Source organism: Hippocampus guttulatus, chromosome 5 (genome assembly GCF_054856545.1).
Source record: "Hippocampus guttulatus isolate MCC_2025c chromosome 5, RoL_Hgut_1.0, whole genome shotgun sequence".
In the NCBI taxonomy this organism is placed as follows: domain Eukaryota; kingdom Metazoa; phylum Chordata; class Actinopteri; order Syngnathiformes; family Syngnathidae; genus Hippocampus; species Hippocampus guttulatus.
Genome location: NC_141265.1, coordinates 6,030,649 through 6,052,856, shown reverse-complemented (window position 1 = coordinate 6,052,856; position 22,208 = coordinate 6,030,649). Strand labels below are relative to the sequence as shown.

Genomic DNA, 22,208 nt, shown 5'->3' with positions numbered 1-22,208 from the left:
CTTCGCCGCTCAGTGAGATACAGGCTTCTACATTCCGTGGGAGAATTGACGTGCAAAAAAGAGCAGGGTGGGGTGACTCCAGTAACTACAACTATAGAACATTCTCTTTCCCAAATAGAACGTCCAGCCTGTCTTTGTGCAGAAGCAGAGCATGCCTTTGTGCTACTCTGTGTGTCTGATTAGAGCCTTACACAGCCATAGAGATCAGTGAATGCTCAGGCAGCTGCCCCGTGTCTCGCGGTCATAGAACGTTTAAGTCCATGTTAAGCATAGGAGGTTATTTAAACTTCCAGCCTTCGTGTCGTTCACCTCTTTCTAATCTGAAACCTTGATGTTCATTACGACCTTTGACAGGTTTTTGCAAAAAGGTTACGTACCCTATTACCGGCCGTTTGTGTTCAAATGTAACATAACATAGATGACAGCACTTTAAGCTCAACGCTCCCACGCTCCGGTATATTTGTTTGGTTGACCTACAGAAGTGTGCTAATGCTTAATGTGTCCGTCTCTTCATCTTCTCTTCTTTTCTCCGCAATGAAGCTGGCCTGCTGCTGCGGTTCAGCAGCCTGCTCATGCTGCTGTAACTGCTGCCCTAAGATCAAGCAGTCCACGGCCACCAGAATCATGTACACACTCTTCCTTCTTTTGGTCACCGTCGTCTGTGTCATCATGATGTCCCCCACAGTTGAGGAAGAGATGAAAAATGTAAGTGTTCGTAACACACAAGACATTTAAGGAAAGTATCCAAAACAAAATGCAGTCACTGAAAGAGAATCCTCTGTAATGTGTTGTTTCCATATTAGAAACAAGTCTTGGGCCTATTATTTATGAAAACAATAAATTGAAGAAAAAAAAACGTGAATTATTGAGCATTATTTTAAATACCTGTTGGACAGTTAAATTTTCTTCAAATAATTGTTCCATAGGTGTAATGGCCTATTTTTGTCCGTATGGCAAGTAAGTGAACAATTGAGAAGGCGATCATTTTTAAATATTTTCTTTGTTTGCAGTTTTCAGTTAGCTATACTATAATGACTCCCCACTGTGTATCTCCTTGTTGGAGTAGAACCCTGGCAAAAGAAGCCGTTTGATACCTCCATGTAGTACTAGCTGAGTCCCCCCCTGGACCACACACACACACACCACACGCTTCAACTTCGCTCAGTGGGAAATCCCCCGCTTTAAGAACTAGTATTGTACGAATGAGGGCTCTGTGATTTAATGTTGTTTGAAACGGACATTAAATCTTAATGGACATGCAAATTTGCTCCTCAAAACGTAACAAAGGCTTCCAAAAAGGGCCTTTTACCGTATGTGTTGATCTGACAAAGCGATCCTGAGAACTCAATCTGCTGTTGTCTCACGGTGGCTGACTAAATTATTTTTTGCATATTTTTCTACTACATCAGGCGTCCGCTGAAACATTTCTCAGATCTTTCTTTATCAAATTTGATAAACTCATTTTGCATCATCTACAGTCCATTGAAGGCCACGAAAAAGGTTTATTAATCCCGATCATGTAAGGCCTCTTTTTGGTCCGAAATGTTGTTTTCAAAATTTATGATGACAGCATCCATCCCGTTGTGTTTCGCGTACCGTCATTCTTCCCGGTTCAGTCCGCTCAATTTACAGATGAAAGGTTGTTTATGCATTCATCTGTGTCTCCTGTTTGTAGACACTGAATCCAACATGTAATACTCCCCCAACAGCCTGCAGCCATCATTTGATGAAAGAAGACTTGAAGGAGAAAAATCAGGGGTCGTTGTTCCTGCCGGTTCACTCTTTTTTGCCTCTCAAGAGGCGTGACGCCCAGAATAGACGCTTTTGGTCCTTTTCACTGAAGCCTAGACAAACATGAGTCGAGGCGGTGGGAGGTGGGTGGCTGGGGGTTCCAATGTGCTTCGATACAGCAGTGAGCTAATCCAGTTTGTCTTTGTTTGTATGTCATCACTTAGATCCCCTTTTACAGTGAATTGTGCGAGAAGATGAATGCAGGGAAGAACTGCAAGACCCTGGTTGGTTACTCTGCCGTCTACAAGGTGTGCTTTGGCATGGCCTGTTTCTTCTTCATCTTCTCCATCTTCACCATAGGAGTCAATAACAGTACCGGCTGGAGGGCGGCCATACATAACGGGTAAGAATTCTTTGCCCTAGTTGATTTGGAAAGTTACTTCTGGGCATATGAAAATATATTTGCAGGCGAGTCTCGATAGGTTTTCACCTTCATCCTAAATATTACACCCAGGGCCTGTGCGCGTGCGGCACTTGTGCATTCAATGGCACTTTGGTAGAGCGCACTGTAGATGTTATGTAACCCAAACCCTACATCTCGAACCCACTCAAAAAGAACAGGGACCGCTTCTTTCATTAACAAACGGCATCCTTGTGTGGTTGAAGGGTGGATGAAGTCAGCGGCAAGAAAATGCCGTGAATAGGCTTTGGTGCAATCTGTAACTACGAATTTATCAGTGTCGACACTGCTCGGCAAAGTGGAGTTACACCTCAAAGAGCCTGTATATCTGGGCAGGCACACTGTACTGTCCTCTCTCCTCTTCTTGGTCGACAGACAATCTTCACACTCACTGTTAAATTACGATGCAAGTCTCTGAAATGTGGGAGGAAGCCAGAGTCTCGCACGAGCACTGGGAGAACATGCAAAATCCACCATGTCGCCAAATGACAGAAATTTTTAAAAAAACAACAAAAAAGGGGATCATACTGAGAATATTTGAACTGGGGGGGAAAAAACGCTTTTATTTTGGAAAAAACTCATCCAAACCCAGTCCAGAGGTTCTCGGTTTAAATCCCTGCATGTTGGAGTTTGCATGTTCTTCTCTGGCTACTTCGACTGACTCACGACAGCCCCAAAACATGTTCAGGTAATTAACTCTAAATGATTGAATGTGAGTGTAAATGGTGCCCAGGGACTGACTCAGCCTCTTATACTAACAAGCTGGGATGTGGGGGGTTTTTTTTCATATTTTTGTTCATATTTATGTTACTGTTTCAGGTTCTGGTTGCCAAAATTAATTTTGCTTGTGGCTAGCTGTGCAGGAGGCTTCTTCATTCCACGAGAGGAAATGTTTCTGGAAGGTAAATCCTGTATATGACATTTACGCATTTTGAATGTTCCCACCTTGAAAAAGTCTGCTATCAGAGCAGTAATGATCCACAATGTTATGGACATAAGCACAGAGTAGCCTTTTGAGGTGTGCTGATTATTCGAAGAGTAGATGCTATCCACAAGCCACCAAGTTAATGCACATGAACAGGGTAATGGAGTGATTTTCCCGTTTTCCCCAGTGTGGCGCTATATCGGAGCTGCTGGCGGCTTCCTCTTCCTGTTGATCCAGCTCATGCTGCTGGTGGAGTTTGCCCACAGATGGAACACAAACTGGTTAGTCAATCTGACCGGCCGTTGGGGGAGCACTCAATCCAAACGGTGATCATGAGAAAACTCAAGGGGATAGGGCATATTTGTTAATGGAAGGGGGGGGGGTGGGGGGGGGGGGGTTATATGAAGGAAAAAAAAGTTGTGCGAGAGAGACTTGGAAGTGTGTTGTTATTGTTGTGGGAGGACGGATCTGGGCAGCAGGCCGCCACTGTCCACATTTAAGGAATGTGCTGTGCTGACTCTCATTCAGGAATAACACACCAGACCTTTCTGTCTTTGATTTATTTCTTTAGGACCCAGTTAGTTTTCTCTGCCTTTTTCCCCCTTTTTACATTTCCGTTTGCTTTACCCACATTCACGTTATTTTTTTTACCCTCTTTTCGTTTGATCCCATTATCTCTATCTCCTTGCCTATGCAGGAGCTCAGGAGTGAAGTATAACCGCTTGTGGTATGCCGCGCTGGCCTTGGTGACTCTGGTGCTGTTCAGCATTGCGGTGGGAGCTGTGATCTTCATGGGTCTGTACTACACCCACCCAGGGGCATGTCGTCTCAACAAGATCTTCTTGGGCATCAATGGCACCCTCTGCCTCCTCGTTTCTCTGCTTGCCATCTCCCCCGTCATACAGAAACGTAGGGACCTTGACTCACAAATGAAAGCTTCTCTCGATATTTGCTTTGACACGATAGCTCAGTTTGTTCCCGCAGAGTGGAAAAAAATACATAAAAACCCACTATTCTGTTTACCTTTGTGTTCCCTCAGTCCAGCCGAAATCTGGCCTGCTCCAACCGGGAGTTATCAGTGTGTATGTCATGTACCTCACCTTCTCAGCCTTCTCCAGCAAACCAACAGAAAGTGAGTATCAATTCATAAAGTCACAGTGACTCAGGCGTCATTGGTTCACGTTAGGACAATTTCAAACAAATTGCAGTCGCTGACTCATAACCGCACACCTGGCAAATGCCTCTCGCACACCTACTAACTTGCTGCAAAGGAAAAACTGCAATCGGGGAAACAAGCTTTTAGGTGCCACTTGTGGTATCATTTTATTGAACCACAAACAACGTGGCACACTTGCCAAGGAAGAAGCGGATTTCCGTGGCGACTGTCGTTATATGGTATCAACACAAACATTGACTAAATCTCTGCTTTTCACCAATGTACAATATACAGTACGCTCCACGCCTTGCTTTTTAGCCACAGGTGCCGATGACATTATAAATGATGGTTGCTGTCAGGTTCATTGCTCAAATAACATTTATGCACTTAAATGCAAGGAAAATAGAAGAGGACTGTGCACAATTCTCTCAGCCATACTAAGCAGCCCCCCCGCCCACCTCTTAAGCCCTCTCTTTTATTTCCTCTAGAGATCCCTAGGTTACATGAAGGTGAGGCCTCTAAGGGGGAGTTGGTGTCATCAGCAAACTGGCCACACTTTATCACACCAAAATACATGATCGTTGCTCATTCTAACATACCCGCACCAAAATGCATCTGGCTGATAAACACTTTCAGCATGTCAACTCAGCATATCATCAGAAATGCAGAAGGGTCGCCTCTGGCGGTTTCCTCGTATTTGATCACTGACTGCAGATAACTTGAGACCAAGTGGAGATGAGCAGGTTTCGGTTCTCCTGCTTCTGACCGTTGCGCACAACATCACTCGCATAGCAGACTCAAATGTTTGATAATACTTTCATGGCAACAACAAATGTAAAATAAAACATGATAAATCATATTGAAATCATCTGTTCCCAATTTTATTCCTTCAGTTGCCTTTCGCTTTTTTAACTCCTAAAATGGCAAAGAGTTTTACTTTAAAGTTGAAAATGGCTTACTTTATAGTCCAAGTTGGTTAAAATCCTCCACACTCGCGGGTTGCATTTAAAGCCAAGGAGGCGTTCTCCCTGGAACAAATGGCTTTCATTTTTCGCCATGCGTGACAGTCATCCACAATGGGAAATCTTGCAGTTAACCTGCCAACGTCATGCCAAACGGGCATGTAGTTAAAGCAATTACTCTCAATGCTGTGTTAGCCTAACAATCAGACACCTTGGTCTGTAGCCTTAAGTCTCAAGGCCCGACAGATTGGATTGGATTGGATACAACTTTATGTCACATTATTAACCTCAAGTTTGGAACATCACTAATATTAAAACATCCTACAGGGAAATTCATGTCATGAATATGTTTTTTGTCATAAACAATACAATTTCTGTTCCAGTCTTAGTAACCCTATGGCATTAATAATTAATTTTAAAAAACAGTACAATAGCAGACTGTCAACCCTCTTGTCATATTTCCTACCCCCCATGTGTCCTTCATTTTTCCCCATCACTTTCCCTATCGCCACAGCCTCAGTTTTCAATAGTTTATAAGTGATCATTCTTGTATTAATTAATGCATATGCACGATATTGCTTTACACACCGCTGCTAAAAGCTGCTGGTGCTTTTTCTACTTGCAGTGGTGGAGAAAGATGGCGTAAACACAACCGTGTGTGTCTTTCCCTTCAAATCTGGGAAGGAAAGTGACAAGAAGATCGTCAAAGCTTTGGGAGCCGTGATCCTGTTTGGCTGCATCCTTTACTCCTGGTAACAACTCTCACTAAGTGGGAACAAATTAAACCCAGTCGCCGTCTACATTGAAAACAGCATGTGGTTAAAAATAAATAAAAAAGACTTGTGATGGAAAATAACAGCCTCTCTGTTTTTCCACCCTTCCTCCCTTAGCTTGACCTCCACAATCAAGAGAAGATCTGCGGCGCTCCAAGTGATCAGAAACAGTGAACCGGAGACCGAAGTAAACGCTCTAATATTTTATTTAACTCTGCTTGAGTGTATTGTTTCATAACATTTGTGAATGCGTTTCATGAAACGAACAGAAGCAAAACAAATTAAAATCCAGCAATTTGTGTCCCCCCCACCCTCCTCCCAAAAATACATTTTTGTCCACATGGACTTACTCTGTCTTTATGCCACAGAGAGCACGTTGCTGCTTCTGCTTCGGAGATGACACTGGTAGGAAAATTACTTTTATTTTTTATTTTTTCCATTTCCTCCTTGCCTCCCCAACCTACCCTTGTCCCTCCTGCCTGTTGAGTGTGTGAATATGTTCCCAGCGGTAGTGTGTGCACACACCGTGCCTCTGCTCATTGTTATTCATCACACCGATGCGGAATGGCTCGAAAGTATTGGTCAGCAAACGGAGATGATGTCACTGTTACTAGGAGGTTGGCATGACAAGTGTGGAGCCGTTTGTGGGTTACTACCTCCCCCTGCAGGAGATGAAGAGGATGAATGTGCACAAATTAAGAATAACGGCTGACAGAAAATATTCAATGAGATTTTCAGTCTTAAATTTAAACTGCTGCCAATTCTGCGCTTTACAGCATCAACAAATTCTATACCAAAATTTGATGAGATATATTTCGAAATATTTACATCACAAATTGTTGTTTTTTTTAAGTGAATCAATCTAACTAAAGTTTCTCCACTTCAGATGACTGTGAAGAAGAGAAGACTGGTACAGGCCAAAACGTGGTGTATGACGAGAGCGAGGCCACCAACTACAGCTACAAATGTTTCCACTTTGTCTACTTCCTGGGTTCCCTTTATGTCATGATGACCATAACAAACTGGTTCCAGTAAGTTTCCACACTTGCTTATTTACTTTTAACTCATTCACTCCCAAAGACGTTTTTAAACGTCTTTTCAGACTTGGTCTAGAATTGACTGGTACTAAATGAGTTAAACAGAGCAGGGCGGATTTGGTCTCACCGAGATTCGACTAAAATATTGTGACTTCAGAATTGTGGATGAATTCCAAGTTTTACGACTTGACAGAAGCCACGTTTTTCAATCACTTTGATGTATCCTTTTCAGCTACGACAACTACAGGATTGAGAAGCTGTTGGACGGGAGCTGGTCAGTGTTCTGGATCAAGATCTCCTCCTCGTGGGTTTGTCTCCTGCTCTACATGGGGACTCTCATTGCTCCCGTCATCTGCCCCAAGCGCTTTGAGGCCTAGAACACAAGACACCGCACTCACACTCGTGTCGGGTGACTTCCGGTGTTGAGATGGCGCCGTGTAGCTTTGGGGCTGAGCCAAGGGACCAGTGACCTTTTTTTTTTCTTTTTCTCCCACCTTTCACCACTGACCTCTGTTATCTTTGGAACTGGAGGAACATCTGATGCCTGTTATGACACATGGTGCAAATATTTTTGTTAATGTCGTTGATACATTGTTGGTATTTTTGTTCCAATTTCTTTTTTTATTTCCACTTACTGTCCCTGGACATTTTGCATTACATTCTTGTTTAAAAGTCATGCAGATTCGATTAGTTGTGGTCCATGTGTCCAGACTTTTTTAATTTCCGCACCATCCCTTCTGACTCTACATTTGGCAGTTTTCCACTATGTGAGTCTTGTATTTGTTTCCCCTAATTCTAGACAGTTGTGTCATAAATTTGTAGCAAAAATAATCCGACAAATCTGTTTAGTGTGTTGGAGCTTTGTTATACTGAAAATCTTTTAGTTTGTATGTTTGTTTTGAGTCCCTTTGTGAGGGAATGTGTCAAAAGCGAGTTACATTTAAAAAATTGATTTCTCAGGCTTACATCCAAGAATGCTTTGTTATATTGTGTGCCCTTTTGTAGATGTTTTTATGTGAGCAAAAGAAAAGTTCGCTATTCTTTTGGGGTATTTGAAGTTTTGTCAATCTCAGTACTTCCTTCGAGCAAAATCCTTTTGTGTAGAAAAAGAATCATGTGTCCAATTTTTTGAAGTGCTCATCATTGTTGTGTCAACTGTACATCAACTGACTTGTTATTTTTTTACTGTCGTATTTAACAATGACAGCAGTTAATGATGTTATCGCTATAAAGCATGCAGCTGTTTGCCAAAGTTAGATGATTGGAAAACAACTACTGAACTAACCTACATGGAAAATATATTAACTTGCAATTGGTTTTGTTTTTTTCCGGCACATTTCTATGCATCCGTTGATACTTAAAAAAAAAAAAAAAAAACTTGGAGGTACTCAACACTGGATGTTGAGTTAACGGAAATCAGTCAATTGTTTCTCACACCCCACCAATAAACACCATTGTTTTCCGAAAAAAATATTTTTTAATGACGTATGTACATTTTTGATTACATTGTATTGTGCTAACATTAACCATTAAAGTGTTTTTTTTTTCAGCCCTCACAACCTTTTTTTGTGTGCTCAAGTGAAAATCTACTGGTACTCATGAAATAATTGGTTTAAAGATACAAATGAATCAGCGACATTCATCCTCTTGAAGTGCTTCCCTTCCTTTTGGGACAGAATATTGTACACAAATGCAAGGCTATGGAATAAATGGATGGAGGTGGGGTGGGAGGGGCTAAAGCCACAGTGACCCCATATATATTTAAACAAAATCTTCTTCCGGCCAATGACTAACTGCTTCATGAACGAAATGTCTTGCGTGCTTGAAGCTTGAGTTCTTATTTTATTAAATCTTCATGAACAGCATTAAACGTTCAGATGATAAACACTGCACTGGATAATGCAAAGGCATTCAGTACCTGCTGATACACACGTCCATTAGCTTGTGTAAAAACTATTATCATGGCTGCAAGTGAGATTTTATGATCTTTCTCAGCCTTCAATTGGTGTTTTGGGCACTGAACTGCTCATAGTCATCGGGGATGGTGTCTGCAAGAAAAGAGGGACTTTGTTGTAAACGACTTGCACTTCCTGTAGGACTGACTGCACTAATAGCACTCACCATTGCATCTGTACTTCAGATTGGACCAGATGATGTTTTCTTGGGAGAAGCAGAAAACACCCAGCCGGCCTCCTCTCATGCTGGTGTCAAGGATCACACCCGTGTCCGCCACCAGGTCCGAGCCCTCGAAGAAGCGAGCCCTAGTTTAGAAGACGGCGACTAGTTAGTTGGTGCCGCGATGGCATAGTCGCATGCATGTGTGCACCTGATGTATCCGACTTGAGGTCTGTGCTGGAGAAACCAGCGGTAGGACACCTTGTCCTTCCAGCCCACATTCCTGGGATCTTTCCAAAGGAGACGAACTTGCTCTGGAGTATCTCCGGTGTGCCACAGAGAGTTCCTCAGATACTCGCCGGGGCCAGTTTTGGACTTGACTGCCTGTTGAGGAGGGAAGCACAGAAGATCAGGTGGGGAAAGAAATTGCCAAACTGATGAAGACAGCAAGCACATACCTTCATTTGTATTCCTGGCTCGGCTACTGCTCGGAAGGGCGCCGCCTGCCAGTAGGTCTGCTCGGTCTGTTTCCACATGACCACATAGAAGGAAGAGGAGTCCTGGTAACCGAAGATGAAGCCGGCGTAGTCATCGTCTGTCACGGTATTGACGTGGAAAGTTCCCTCAAAGTCCACGCCACTGAATGCCGTGTAGCCTGCATAGCGCAGAGGCAGCATTTGGGGAGAAGATCACTCGAGCATCAAAGAAACATGAGGGAAGGACTACTCACCTACAGCCAGGCCAGGGTCAGAGTTCATGGTCTGGACTATCTCCATTCCCTTGTGCAAATAAATCAGAATGATATGATATTCTTGGATCAGGTGTTCTCAAAGTTTTGGGGTCAAGGGATCCCCCATAGGAGTGACATTTGTCACAGAAACCCCCTATAATGCAAACGCTACTTAAACAAAAGTACCACATGTACGTACCCCTTAAAGCCATTGGAATTCAAAGGTTGGTAGTTTTTCTTTACAATAACAGTCACATTTTTCCAAAATAAAACTCGCATGATAGTCAAAAGTTTCAAGCCGGAAGGAAGTTATATTTTAACAAGTGGGCAATTTAGAGTCTTGCTTTCGGCAGCTGCCCTCCACTGAATGACAATCATCTCTCAATGCTTTTGTCCATGCTTGTCCATGTCTGGTCTTTTTTTTTTTAAAAAAATTGACAGACAGTAGCAGATAGCATTGCTACGTGGTCACCTGGTTAAGAACCACCCAATTGGGATCAATCTGCGAGTCCCCTTCAGGATCCAGGACAACGGTTTGATAGGCTCTGAAATCCGTCAAGGTGACCTCAGCATTCTCTGGACAGTGGTCGACGATGTCAATCACATTGTCTTTGTCAAAGTCGCCTTGGCAAGCGTCGCCCACGTTGTTGTCTGAAACACAAACATACACCGGTTGGTACGAAGCAGCCTTTACACACACTCGGATAACAGTGTCGTGAACCCTTACGGGGACAGCGGTTACTATAGTGGACAGCGTATCAGGTTATCCGGTTACAGGGGGCATGAAAGGGTTAAAATGTCAATACAGTATACTCACTATCCGTGTCCTTTTGGTCTGGGTTGGCGACTAATCTACAGTTGTCCTCATCGTCCTTGACACCGTCATTGTCGTCGTCATCATCACATTCATCTCCCTGACAAGAATGTGGGATTTTAGAGTCAGGTCTTTCTAGACAGGTAAACATGAGCCATGGAGAACTAGAATGGGATAACTTTTTTTTTCATGACATTTTTGCCAAATGTAATGATCTTAAGCTTGGATCATATGGGACATTAGCATGAAAACATTCTGATTTCAGTTCTAGCCAAATTGGATTTCACTATTTATTTTAGGGGTTGGATCTGATTGGTATCTAGTTTCGTTTGAAAGAAAAGAAACAAAGTCCAGACATTTCTCAATATTTCAAGAAAGCTGATAAATACCATTCACATATTCTAATTTAAGACGCTGATGCACTGGCAACCAAGCTACAACACTACTTACTTTCTCAGTCTTCTATCAATTTGAAAGCATCACTTTCTAGGACATTTTTGTAGGGGTTGAAACCTGGTTTCATGGGAGCGGCCATCTTGGACAGTTGGCACAGTGTGTCACTGATGAACCAGGAAAAAGTGCTGCCTGGGTGAAATAAAGGAGTGCCTCCTCTGTCTCAAAATGGGAATAAAATTTTGATTGAAGGGCATACTAATCTGAAACATGCCTTTTCTATCTTGATTGCTGCACAAAAATGGAGTTAGCCAACTCTTGTTCTCAGTAGCTCATCTGCGCATATGATTTCCAATAAGGCTCAAATGAAGACAAATGACAAGTTTGCCACCGTGCCATCCTTGTCTGTGTCCAACTGAGAAGAGTTGATGACATTGGGACAGTTGTCTTTGTTGTCCTGATGGCCGTCTCCATCGCTAAACAGCAAAACAAAATTTGCAAATGATTTTCATTGGACAGCAATCATTTGTAAAATTGCTCTTCATTCCATTCAACATCAACACTGTTGTCCAAACAAAAACAAATTTGTACCGGTAAACAAACATTCTCATTCATAGTCATGGAAAGGGTCAAGCTTTGGCTATTTTTGGCTAAACTTAACATGTTTCCAGACATCCAAGATGATTAAATCACGAATCAAAATATTAATTTTCCAACAATTTTTTTTTGTATTAGTTCACAATTAAACAGCTGATGGATGAGTGCCTACGTGTCAATGTTGTCGTCACAGGTATCGCCGACAAGGTCATTGTCTGAATCTGACTGCAATCAGGAAAAAGAAAAAGGGTTGTCAGCGTTTTTAAGATTTCGGTCACTGTTTTGGGGGAGGCCGGCAGGGGTTGTTACCTGGTTAGGGTTGGCCATGTCTGGACAGCTGTCACAAACATCCCCCACGCCGTCATTATCTTTGTCGCTCTGGTCCAAGTTAGCCACATGTGGGCAATTGTCTACATCGTTCTTCAAATCTGATTGACAAGCAAATTTATTTTGCCATGGCTGTGTTATCGTATGGACTGAATCGTGAACAGCGTGAGTCCTAAACTCTACACAGACAAGTAGAAGTGCCAAATGTGTTTAAGACAGGGGTCAAATAGTTTCCAGAGCCCCTCAATGATTTGGCTGACGCCTGCATGGAAAATATTTTTGGGGCGAGGCAGGCTTGACCGTTATTCAACATTATTACAATCAATCCAACCTCAGATCGAACAATTACGAGGTAGAAGCTCAGCTATGTAGTCACCAGACCGAATATAATATTGGAGTTGAAGTCTCCAGTGGAAAACATGAGGAAATTCAGCATTTAAGGGAGGAGTGGAAGGGAAGACGGTGAAAAACTCCTGTAATTACACTTGGAACATTTGAACATTTCACACTGTTTTCTGCAGAACTGGTGACGCCTGAGCTATTAACTTCAACTGAAATGACCTAACAAGAGGAGGTGGGAAGTGGTAACAGGCAGAGAAAAGAGCAGGAGGATGGTGAAAAGATAACGCTTTGCCAGCTAGCAAGAGAGAGACCACTAAAATAACCAGACCAGGAGAAGGAGTGGGAGTCATGTCTATCCTCACCTTACATACTTGGTTTTGTACTTTAGCATGCGCTAGGTATGCTAACTTGACATTTGAATATCATTAATTTTTTGCTGTTGTAAGAGGAGTAGAAATTATAAACAGGACTTTGGTGGTTTAGGGACCTCACAGAGTGCCTTACGGTGTCTCAAGTGGACATTTGTTTTGTTTTTCTTAATATAATTTGATGCAATAAAAACAGTCATAACCGACTTATTGAAACATCCAAACTTTGACTTCAGCCAGTTCATGGCATTTACAAAAATGACATCCTGTAATTACAGCCATTTGTAGGCAATAAATGTGGGAAATTTACTTTCGAGTGCTTGTAAACAAATAGTTGGTTTTCTGAAGGGCCAGCCCACCCATCAAGTGTGAAATTACACCACTAAGTAAATCGTTTTTACAACTGCCACTTGCCAAACTATGAGATAACAATGCTGAGAATTTGCATAATACCACTCCAACAATGACTTTCTCTGTCCGTGACTCGACGGGTAGGCTGTGAGAAGATCTAGCATCTCCAAACTTTGGAGATCGACAAACTTTGCATGTCATAGTTACTTTATTTGTTACTTTATAGTTACTCCTCGTAATGGCCACATGCATGGAGTGATATTGAAACTGACATGAAGAGCACAAACTTACTATCCCCGTCCTTGTCGTTGTCACACTCATCTCCCAGTCCATCTTTGTCTGTATCTTTCTGGGATGGATTTTCCACTGTTCTGCAGTTGTCACAGGCGTCACCATGGAGATCTTTATCGCTGTTTCTCTGGTCCACATTAGGAACCAGCCAGCAGTTGTCCTGGGATGTTCATACACAGTGTCGAATTATAGCCTCCGAAATAATAACCGAGGTGTATGCGGAAATATTAGCATGTAGGAATCCATTAGCTACGTCTGTGTTAATGATGCCATCGTTATCTGCGTCCTCATCGCAGGCGTCACCCATCCCGTCTCTGTCGGCATCCTCCTGGCCGGAATTTGGCACGAACACACAATTGTCCTGGAAACAACATTGAAACACGCATATAATTTTTTTCTTCATATTTGTAGGCTAGATTACATACACTAGGTAGAGAGGAAGATAATTATGGGTAGGTGGGTGAGAGGCTAGGGAGGGATGTACCGAGGTAGGTGTATCGGGTTTACATAACTACAAAGGTAAATTGAAAGAGCAAGAGTAAGAGAGATTTATGCTTCACCTTATTGCAGTTGTTTCCTGGGCAGTCAAGAGTATTATCAGGATATGCATCAATATCGGTGTCCTTTCCACACTTATAGCCATCGCCTGCCCAACCAACCCCACACTAACATACACAAACAAAAGGAGGATTTTTATTTTTTATTTATGTAGTAATGTCAAAGTTTCACTCACACAACACAATACAATCTCCCAACAATAATTCAAGGAATGGGCAGGAGGTCATTTGTTGATCTCACCGCACAGCCGATACTGCCGTCTCGCTGCACAACACACTCGGCATTGGCATCACACGGGTTGGGCTGCCCGTTGGAACAGAGTCTGGTGCCTTGGCAACCACTTGCCTGGTCACCTGTGAAGCCATTTTTACAGTCCCCACAGAGGAAGGCTCCCTGGAGACAACAGTGCTCAATCAGCGGACAGGTGGCTTTGAAGCTTTTGAGAAGAACTCTGCAGTTGTCCCTAGTTGATCTTATTTTCTGGTCTCACTATAGTGTTGTAGCAGTGGGAGTTAGCAGTGCAGCCTCCGTGGGCAGGCGGGTTCAGGCACTCGTCTATATCCTCACACAGCTTGAAGAGAACATGAATGGCAAAAAGAAAATAGTCAGATTATAACAGCCAATCAAAATTTTCACAAAGAGAAAAAAAAATTGGTGGGTTTTAAATGTAAGCTAGACCTGACCAGTTGGTGTGGTTCTGCCTGGCTGTACCAATATATTATATGTATATAAGGTGATTTACAATAATACTTCCTCCAATGGTTTGATATTTTCCCATGGCTAGAGAGCAAAGCGCAGAGAGCCTCTGTTGCCAAAACGCATGGGTCAGTAAATGTTGCAAGTAATCATTGTCAAAAGACTTCTAATGTTTCGGCACTTGCTCTTTAATTGACGCCCGTTTCCGCTCTATGTAGCAATCTGCTTCTTCACTGAAAATCACACCATGTTTTTGTGGTTCAATAAAAACTAATCAAGTACATTATATTGTTTGGGAAACTTCAAAAACCAATACAGGGTTGAAGATTTTTTGTTGCAGCAGACCTAATAACAAAGATTAGACAGAAATCTTTGGAATGTCAGCAGCGATATGAAATATCTTTCTTCTTCAAATCTTTCCATCATCATTAATTCTCTCCCTTGTTTATGTTTCTCAGTATCGGTCTCCAAGATCACAATCAATAAAGACCTCAGTCACGGTGAGTCTGTTTTGACAAAGTGAGGAGTCGGTTTTCAAACGTAGGGAGTAAAAGTAGTCATTGGAAAAATAAATATACTCGAGAGAAGTACAGACACCTGACACATCTACTTAAGTACAGTAACACAAAGGATTCATGACTTCCCAACAGTGATGGCTGATACCTGCTTGTTAGATTGAGCATCGGATACTCCAACTCCGTTTATTTCTGGTCCCTCGTAGCCCGACGGACATTTGCCACATCGGAACCCAGGCGCAGTGTTCTCACACCTTACGCCGGGAAAACATGGATTGAACTGGCACTAAAACACAACATCACAACTCAATGTCACGCTGTCTTTTTGCCAATGTGAACACAGTTCAGTACCTCGTCTATGTCATCGCAGCGAACCCCATCCCCCGTATATCCTCCAGGACAGGGAGCGCACTGGTACCCTCCCGTTGAAGAGGGAATGCACATGTCCTGGCGGAAACACGTTCCAGGTGGACAGGGAGGAGGTATTTGGTACTGGCCCGGGCTTGGAGGTGATCCTGGGTTGGTTGGTCTTCCATCGGGACCTGCGGACAATATTTGACCACAAGCATCGAGTGGGGTCAAAAATACGTTTTTCTCTGAGAAGGAAATGAAGCAGTCCAGGCTTGAATTTAGTCAGCGCTGCACGTGGACCAAAATATTTGTCCAGATATCTTTTCATTCGGGCACCAATAGAGTGAAGAAAAAAAATTGTGTTGTTTCCGTTCTACTTACCACAAGGAAGACACTCGGTGATGGTGTTCCTCAGAAAATTGGTCTCTTTAATCTTGGACAGAAATATAGGGAAACTCAAAATTAGGCTGCATACTTTATTTTATGTCTCTACTTGTTTCGGCTTAGAACATAGGTGTCAAACTCAGGTCCTGGAGGGCTGCTGTCCTGCATGTTTTCCAAGTCTCCCTGCTGCAACACACCTGATTCAAATGAACAGGTTCAATGTCAGGCTTCTGCAGAGCTTGCTGATGATCTGATCATTTGAATCAGGTGTGTTGCAACAGGGAGACTTGGAAAACATGCAGGGCAGCGGCCCTCCAGGACCTGAGTTTGACACCCCTGGCTTAGAATAACACAATATATGTCAGCGGAACAAGCTTCTGTAGCTGTCGATCTCATTTCGATATGTCAGTCTGAGCTCACGGTTAATGTTACATAGTATACTGTAGACTGTACCACAGGTTCCAAAGTCAAGGCCCGGGGGCCAGATCTGGCCCGCCACATCATTTTATGTGGCCCGCGTAAGCAATTCAAGCATGTCAACTTCCATGACGCATGCTAAAGTCTGAACCAACATTTCAAATTTTCATATGTCATGTAATAATTACAATGTTTAAACAATCCATTATTCTTGACTTCTGATGTCAAAACCTCCAAGGGAAGCTGTAACTACAATTTGGCCGGCGACAAAAATGAGATTGACACCCATGCTGTATACGCTTGAAAGTTTTCTCCGAATATCTGATTTCAACTGTTTTAACAACTGCATCTGTGGTTTCACCATCCCTCGAAGACTAAACGATTCCAGAAACCCAGCAGGTCACTTTTTACGAGAGGTTTACTTCATTGCAAGAACCAATCTTGCCCAAAAGTAAAAGCGCATTCAACATAATTGCAACTAAGGTTCCATTTTTCACCTTGTATCAGTAAGTCTCAGTACAGCTGGTACTGTATGTGTATGGATCTACCAATGATCACCTTGACAAGGCCTTGATTTCTTGTTCTTATCAAAGCATTGCCTCATGAATAATTCTTGGGCCAACGTTCAGCTATCATACATCATGTCCGGTCGGTATCTGACTGAGTACTTCAGATCTCTTCTGAAATACAACGGTGTACGTCTTTTTTTTTCTTTGCCAGAAACATCCCCAAACAAGTTACCTGCTGATTGAGTATCTCCTTCATCTCAGCCAGCATGCTCCTTAATTCCTGCATCGTGGTCTGCTCCTGGACACCTGGGCCTGCCTGGAAACCTGAGAGTGCGCAAACACTGTCGTATTTTGAAGTATGCTGGGACATTACTACTGAATGCATTGAATGCATTTTGAATTGAAAGACTGGTGATCATGTTGCATTTTGCTGGAAGAATGTAAAAACGGTCTTCCTGTTAAATCGGGGGTCGGCAACACGCGGCTCCAGAGCCGCATGCGGCTCTTTAGCGACATCTAGTGTCTCCCTGGAGCTTTATAAAAAATGTTTGAAAATGGAAAAAGATTTCGATAGTAGGCTAATATAGCTCAAATAGATATAGATACATGTTGCAGCTCCGAAAAGGGAGAGCTGTGGTGTTTGTTTTTTAAAACGTACACTTTATTCATGCTTTTAACAGTCTCGACAAACACAGACATGTCTGCGTCCGACTCCGTGCCTTCTCTCTTCTCGTTCGACTCGAAAGGCGTTCAAAGACAGCCTCCGAAAAACAGAAATTAATGATCACTTCACTGACACTAAGAAAAGCGAAAATAATGCACCAAAACAAAAAAATCAAGCGAGGAAATTACAAAATAAATTCTATGGGGGCGTTTGTGAACACACAACAAAGGAATGAATAACAGAAACAATTCTGAGACAGTCCAGTCTCCTACATACATAAAGCATGTGTTTTCTTCATTGTAAGTTTTATAGAAGGCTTTTATTTTTTTGCGGCTCCAGACATATTTGTTTTTTGGGGGGTTTTGTCCTATATGGCTCTTTCAACATTTTGGGTTGCCGACCCCTGTGTTAAATGGATTCATTCATGACGCTGAACAAAAGTCTGCAGCATCATTCTATCTATACATTAGATTTCCTTGATCCCAAAATCATTCAGGACGTTTGGTAGAATGTCTGGTTACAAAGTAACAAAATTCATTTGATTCAGATTGATACGTCGAGATAGATACGTATGACAATAGATTTTGCATTTAAAACAGAGGAGTGATTTTTTTGGCATGTCGGAGGAAGCTGAGACAAACTCCTCACAGGAAGGCGGCAGCGTAGATTGGAACCCCCGAACATCAGGAGTGTTCGGCAGATATGCTGCCCATTCCCACACCATTAGGTCTGAGTTGAAAAAGTTTGCAAGCGTGTCATTGTTCTCTTACGCAAGAGCTTCAGAGGTTCACTGTGATCCGAACTGCAGTCCTGCAGCGTTGCCACGTTGTCTATGGAGTCGTTAAGCACCAGTTTCATGTCGAGCATGCCCCTCTTCATCACAAGTGCAAAAGAAAGACAAGTAAATGACACTGGTTAACGTGCAATGAACATAAATATTAATTTCTTGTACCTGCAGCGTCCTAAGTGCGACTGAATTCGGACCGCGAGGGATGGACCCAAAGGCAGCCGGCAAGTCATCCAGAGTGTGGGCCAACCTGCAGTCCACATAGATGTTGAGGCGAGGGGGGCCGCGTTGGAGGCCGCTGGCGTGCAGCAGAACGTGGTGGTCATTGCCATCGGCCAGGGAACCGTGGTTAAAACTGGTTGCGGCATATCTGCCGTCAGTCTTCTGGTAACGTAAGGTGACTAGAGATGGACGGAGACCATGTTGAAAGGAAGCGACGGTGACACTGGCAGCACAGGATTCGGTAGACCTCTCTCACCTTTGCTCAGTTTGGCCTGCACATTGAGCTCCAGGTACTTGCTGTTATCTTTGGGGTTAACGATGCTGAAAATGGATGTGGGGGCCTTGGTTTGGAGTTTGAAAGACGAGAGCAGGAAGGCCTCATCTCGCCCTTTATTCTTTAAACTTCCTTGAAGTAAGTCTGGCAGGCAGTCTGGCGACACCAGAAGGTCGTACACTAACACAGGAAAGTCAACTTGTTACCACCAACATAAGCGGAACCTCTGAAAGGCCAACATGATACATTTCATGATGGTGGTCAACATCAGACTTGTGGGAGATGATCACTTTTTTCCCCTTGGGACATCACGGAAATAGAAGTCATTCAGTTTGATGTCAAATTGACAACATTATTATCTATACAGGCATTTTCAAGAAACAATTTTACATTGATTTACATTTATGATTTACATTGATCATTCATTCCCGGAGACAACTGTTCAGTAGATGCTAAATATGCGTTGCATTGGATTGCATTGGGTTGGCAGTATCAACCATACTAGTGTAATGACATTTGAAAGTGTTGTTACAAAGACATGCAGTCCCCTCCAAAATAATTGGAACGGCCATGTTTGTTTTTGTTGTATACCGAAGACATTTGGCTTTCAGAACAAAACTCAACCCAACACAACTCAACTTTGATAAATAGGAGACCAAAGATGCGAATTCCAGCTTTTCTTTCATGGTATTTACTTTTTGATGTGTGATGCGTTCAACAACTCAAGTCTCACAAGCCACTGTTTGAAGAATACTTTGAGAGAAGAAATATACAGGCCATACCACAAGATGCAAACCACTCATCAGCAAAGACAATCGGAAGGGATTTTGCAAAGAAGTATAGCAAGAAGACAAAAGTCTTGCAAGAAAGTTTTACGGACTAATGAGACCAAGATTAAACTCTACCAAAGTGAGGGCTGAATATGGAGAAAGAAAGGATCTGCTTGTGATCCAAAACTCACAAGCTCATAATGTCATGGCTTGGGCTTACATGGCTGCTTCTGGAACGGGCTCACTGGTCTTTATTGATGCTGTGAGTCATGATGGTGGCAGCAGAATGAATTCTGAAGTCTACAAAACCATGTTGCCTTGCAATTTATGAGGAAAAATGCATCCAAACTACTTGGGAGAAGCTTCATCATGCAACAAGACAATCACCCAAATCACGCTGCCGACACAACAAAGGACTTCATCGGGCGAGAAAAGGGGAAGGTCTTCGACTGGCCAAGTTAATCACCCGACCTTAACTCAATAAAGCATGCACTTCACCTCCTGAAGTGGAGAATGAAGCCAGAAACCCAGAGAAACAAAGAAGAACTGAAAGAGGCTGCAGTAGAGGCCTGGAAAAGCTTTTCAAAAGAGGAATGCACCTTATGAAGTCAATTGACACCGTTATTGCAAGTGAAGGTTGTGCCACTAAATCTTAGATGTTATCACTTGAAGTTCACCGAAAAATATCCCTTCCAATAATTTTGCTCACTTGAAAAGTGGTTGGCTTGAAACAGAAGGTGCTCTGTCCTGAACTGTTTAACAGATCTAGATGTGAATACCATAAAATAAAAACCGCACTTTGGAATTTGTGATTCATATTTCTCTTTTGATCTGGAACTCAAATACCTTCAGTAATCGTTAAAAACAAAGGAATTGACCGTGCCTTTCCAATACTTTTGGAGGGGACTGTCGAGCTAAAACCCGATTTAACATTGAAGAATTGAACCAGTTCATCCATCCATCCATCCATCCATTTTCCGAACCGCTTGATCCTCGCGGGGGGTGCTGGAGCCTATCCCAGCCATCTCCGGGCAGTAGGCGGGGGGACACCCTGAATCAGTTGCCAGCCAATCGCAGGGCACACAGAGATGAACAACCATCCACGCCCACACTCACACCTAGGGACAATTTAGAGCATCCAATCAGCCTGCCATGCATGTTTTTGGAATGTGGGGGGAAACCGGAGCACCCGGAGAAAACCCACGCAGGCCCGGGGAGAACATGCAAACTCCACACAGGGAGGCCGGAGCTGGAATCGAACCCGGTACCTCTGCACTGTGAAGCCGACGTGCTAACCACTGGACTACCGGGCCGCCCTGAACCAGTTCAAAACAACAAAAACAACTGAGTTGCAGTGATGACGTCCACAATGGGCAAACGTTTCAGGACAGGCTGGTCGTATTGCTTTGATGTGAGTCTGCTTGTAAAACGTCAGCTCACAAAAACCACAAAATGCCATGAAAAACTCAATAGCATCCAAATGGTGCTCCGGGGGTACTTGTGGATAGGCTTTGCTGAGTCACTTTATGAAGTGTGACAGGGTGTCCGTGTGTGCATGTGACCTACGTGTGAGAAACCACTCGTGTTTCTAGCCTGCTGTCTTTTATAGTGACGGACTGTGCAGCTGCCACAAGGAGCCCGAGCGGAGGCGCACACTCTTTCCACTGGAGCCAAGCCACTCGTTTCATATTCACATGCATGCAACCATTTGACAGGAAAATGATGTGGAAAGAAATGCTATGTTGTTTCCAAGCCAATCAGGCAGATGCACTTTTTCAGATGCCGGGTAGAGCTGCTTTACCAATCAAGACTCTCCTATTCAATGTTTTTTCTCCAATCTCCTCAAAACAAGTGAATTTGCACAGGCCTCCGTCAAGGCTACACAATGCAATCTCAATTCCTTACAATGTTACCAAAAGTGGGGTTCCACCATAGGGATGACCGGACCAATAGGTCATTTATTAATATCTTAATTGGTTGTTCAAAATTGTGACTTTTAAAATGGAGTGCACTCTTGGCTCCAAACAGCAGATGCAATGTTCCTTAGTCTCAACTAAAATTCTTTTTGAAGCAGCAACCATCAAAACAGGAGATCGGAGCATTCAGTGAGATGTTCTCATCCCATTGAAATGTTTAAAAAATGATTATTAATTTATCTTGGTCAACACAAAAGCCAAAACCTTTTGGGGCATGACCAACCACTCCTGAAGTTTTGTTGCAATTGGTTTCGTGGTCTGACAGAATTAAACCCTTCAGTGAACATATTTCAGCTCTTGAAAATTCACAATTTCAGCCCATCAGAGTCGTCGAAAAGACAAAGCATTTTCCAAAACATAAAATATGCCAAATTTTAAACCGTATCATTCCTCTGTTTGCAAACTTCATATATCATAACAATACAAAAGTGAGGCATGAACCAACTCGGTTTCCTTTCCCCCGAGAAAGTCCTCCACTTTAAAATGCGTCACAACACAGTCCTGCATTGAATGCTGTTTGCACATGAAGAAAAGAAAAACGGTAGCCAGGACTCACCAATGCCTTGCGCTGTCGCAGTGATTAACAACTGATGCAGCACCAGAGACAGAGCCAAGACTCCAGGCCACACAATCATCGTCTCAGTTAGAAAACGATCTGCTCTGAAAAGTTTGACTCGACTGTGCTGGAGGAAGTCTAGCACCCAGATGTTGAG

At 43.0% G+C, this 22,208-nt stretch overlaps 2 protein-coding genes across 3 annotated transcripts in view; one reads left to right on the top strand and one right to left on the bottom strand.

The window, feature by feature from the left end:
- Window positions 1–8,593, top strand: part of serinc5 (serine incorporator 5) — a 14,665-nt gene extending 6,072 nt beyond the window's left edge. For both annotated transcript variants that reach the window (XM_086111996.1, XM_086111997.1), the window contains exons 2-12: window positions 541–705; window positions 1,956–2,134; window positions 3,011–3,093; window positions 3,304–3,397; window positions 3,814–4,025; window positions 4,156–4,248; window positions 5,860–5,986; window positions 6,125–6,194; window positions 6,376–6,412; window positions 6,894–7,038; window positions 7,277–8,593. In XM_086111996.1, the coding sequence (XP_085968122.1) occupies window positions 541–705; window positions 1,956–2,134; window positions 3,011–3,093; window positions 3,304–3,397; window positions 3,814–4,025; window positions 4,156–4,248; window positions 5,860–5,986; window positions 6,125–6,194; window positions 6,376–6,412; window positions 6,894–7,038; window positions 7,277–7,421 (1,350 nt within the window). In that variant the 3' untranslated portion in view covers window positions 7,422–8,593. The remainder of the gene's footprint in view (window positions 1–540; window positions 706–1,955; window positions 2,135–3,010; window positions 3,094–3,303; window positions 3,398–3,813; window positions 4,026–4,155; window positions 4,249–5,859; window positions 5,987–6,124; window positions 6,195–6,375; window positions 6,413–6,893; window positions 7,039–7,276) is intronic.
- thbs4a (thrombospondin 4a) lies at window positions 8,583–22,208 on the bottom strand. The gene is made up of 23 exons (XM_086111992.1): window positions 22,052–22,208; window positions 18,732–18,929; window positions 18,419–18,654; window positions 18,237–18,339; window positions 17,035–17,126; window positions 15,874–15,925; window positions 15,493–15,683; window positions 15,290–15,427; window positions 14,421–14,501; window positions 14,171–14,323; window positions 13,933–14,037; window positions 13,626–13,733; window positions 13,373–13,532; window positions 12,003–12,121; window positions 11,866–11,918; window positions 11,488–11,572; window positions 10,707–10,803; window positions 10,362–10,540; window positions 9,890–9,938; window positions 9,618–9,814; window positions 9,371–9,543; window positions 9,166–9,305; window positions 8,583–9,092 (listed from the first exon to the last, which is right to left on the bottom strand). The coding sequence occupies exons 1-23, from the start codon at window positions 22,128–22,130 to the stop codon at window positions 9,043–9,045; spliced, it is 2,838 nt and encodes a 945-aa protein (XP_085968118.1). The 5' UTR covers window positions 22,131–22,208; the 3' UTR covers window positions 8,583–9,042.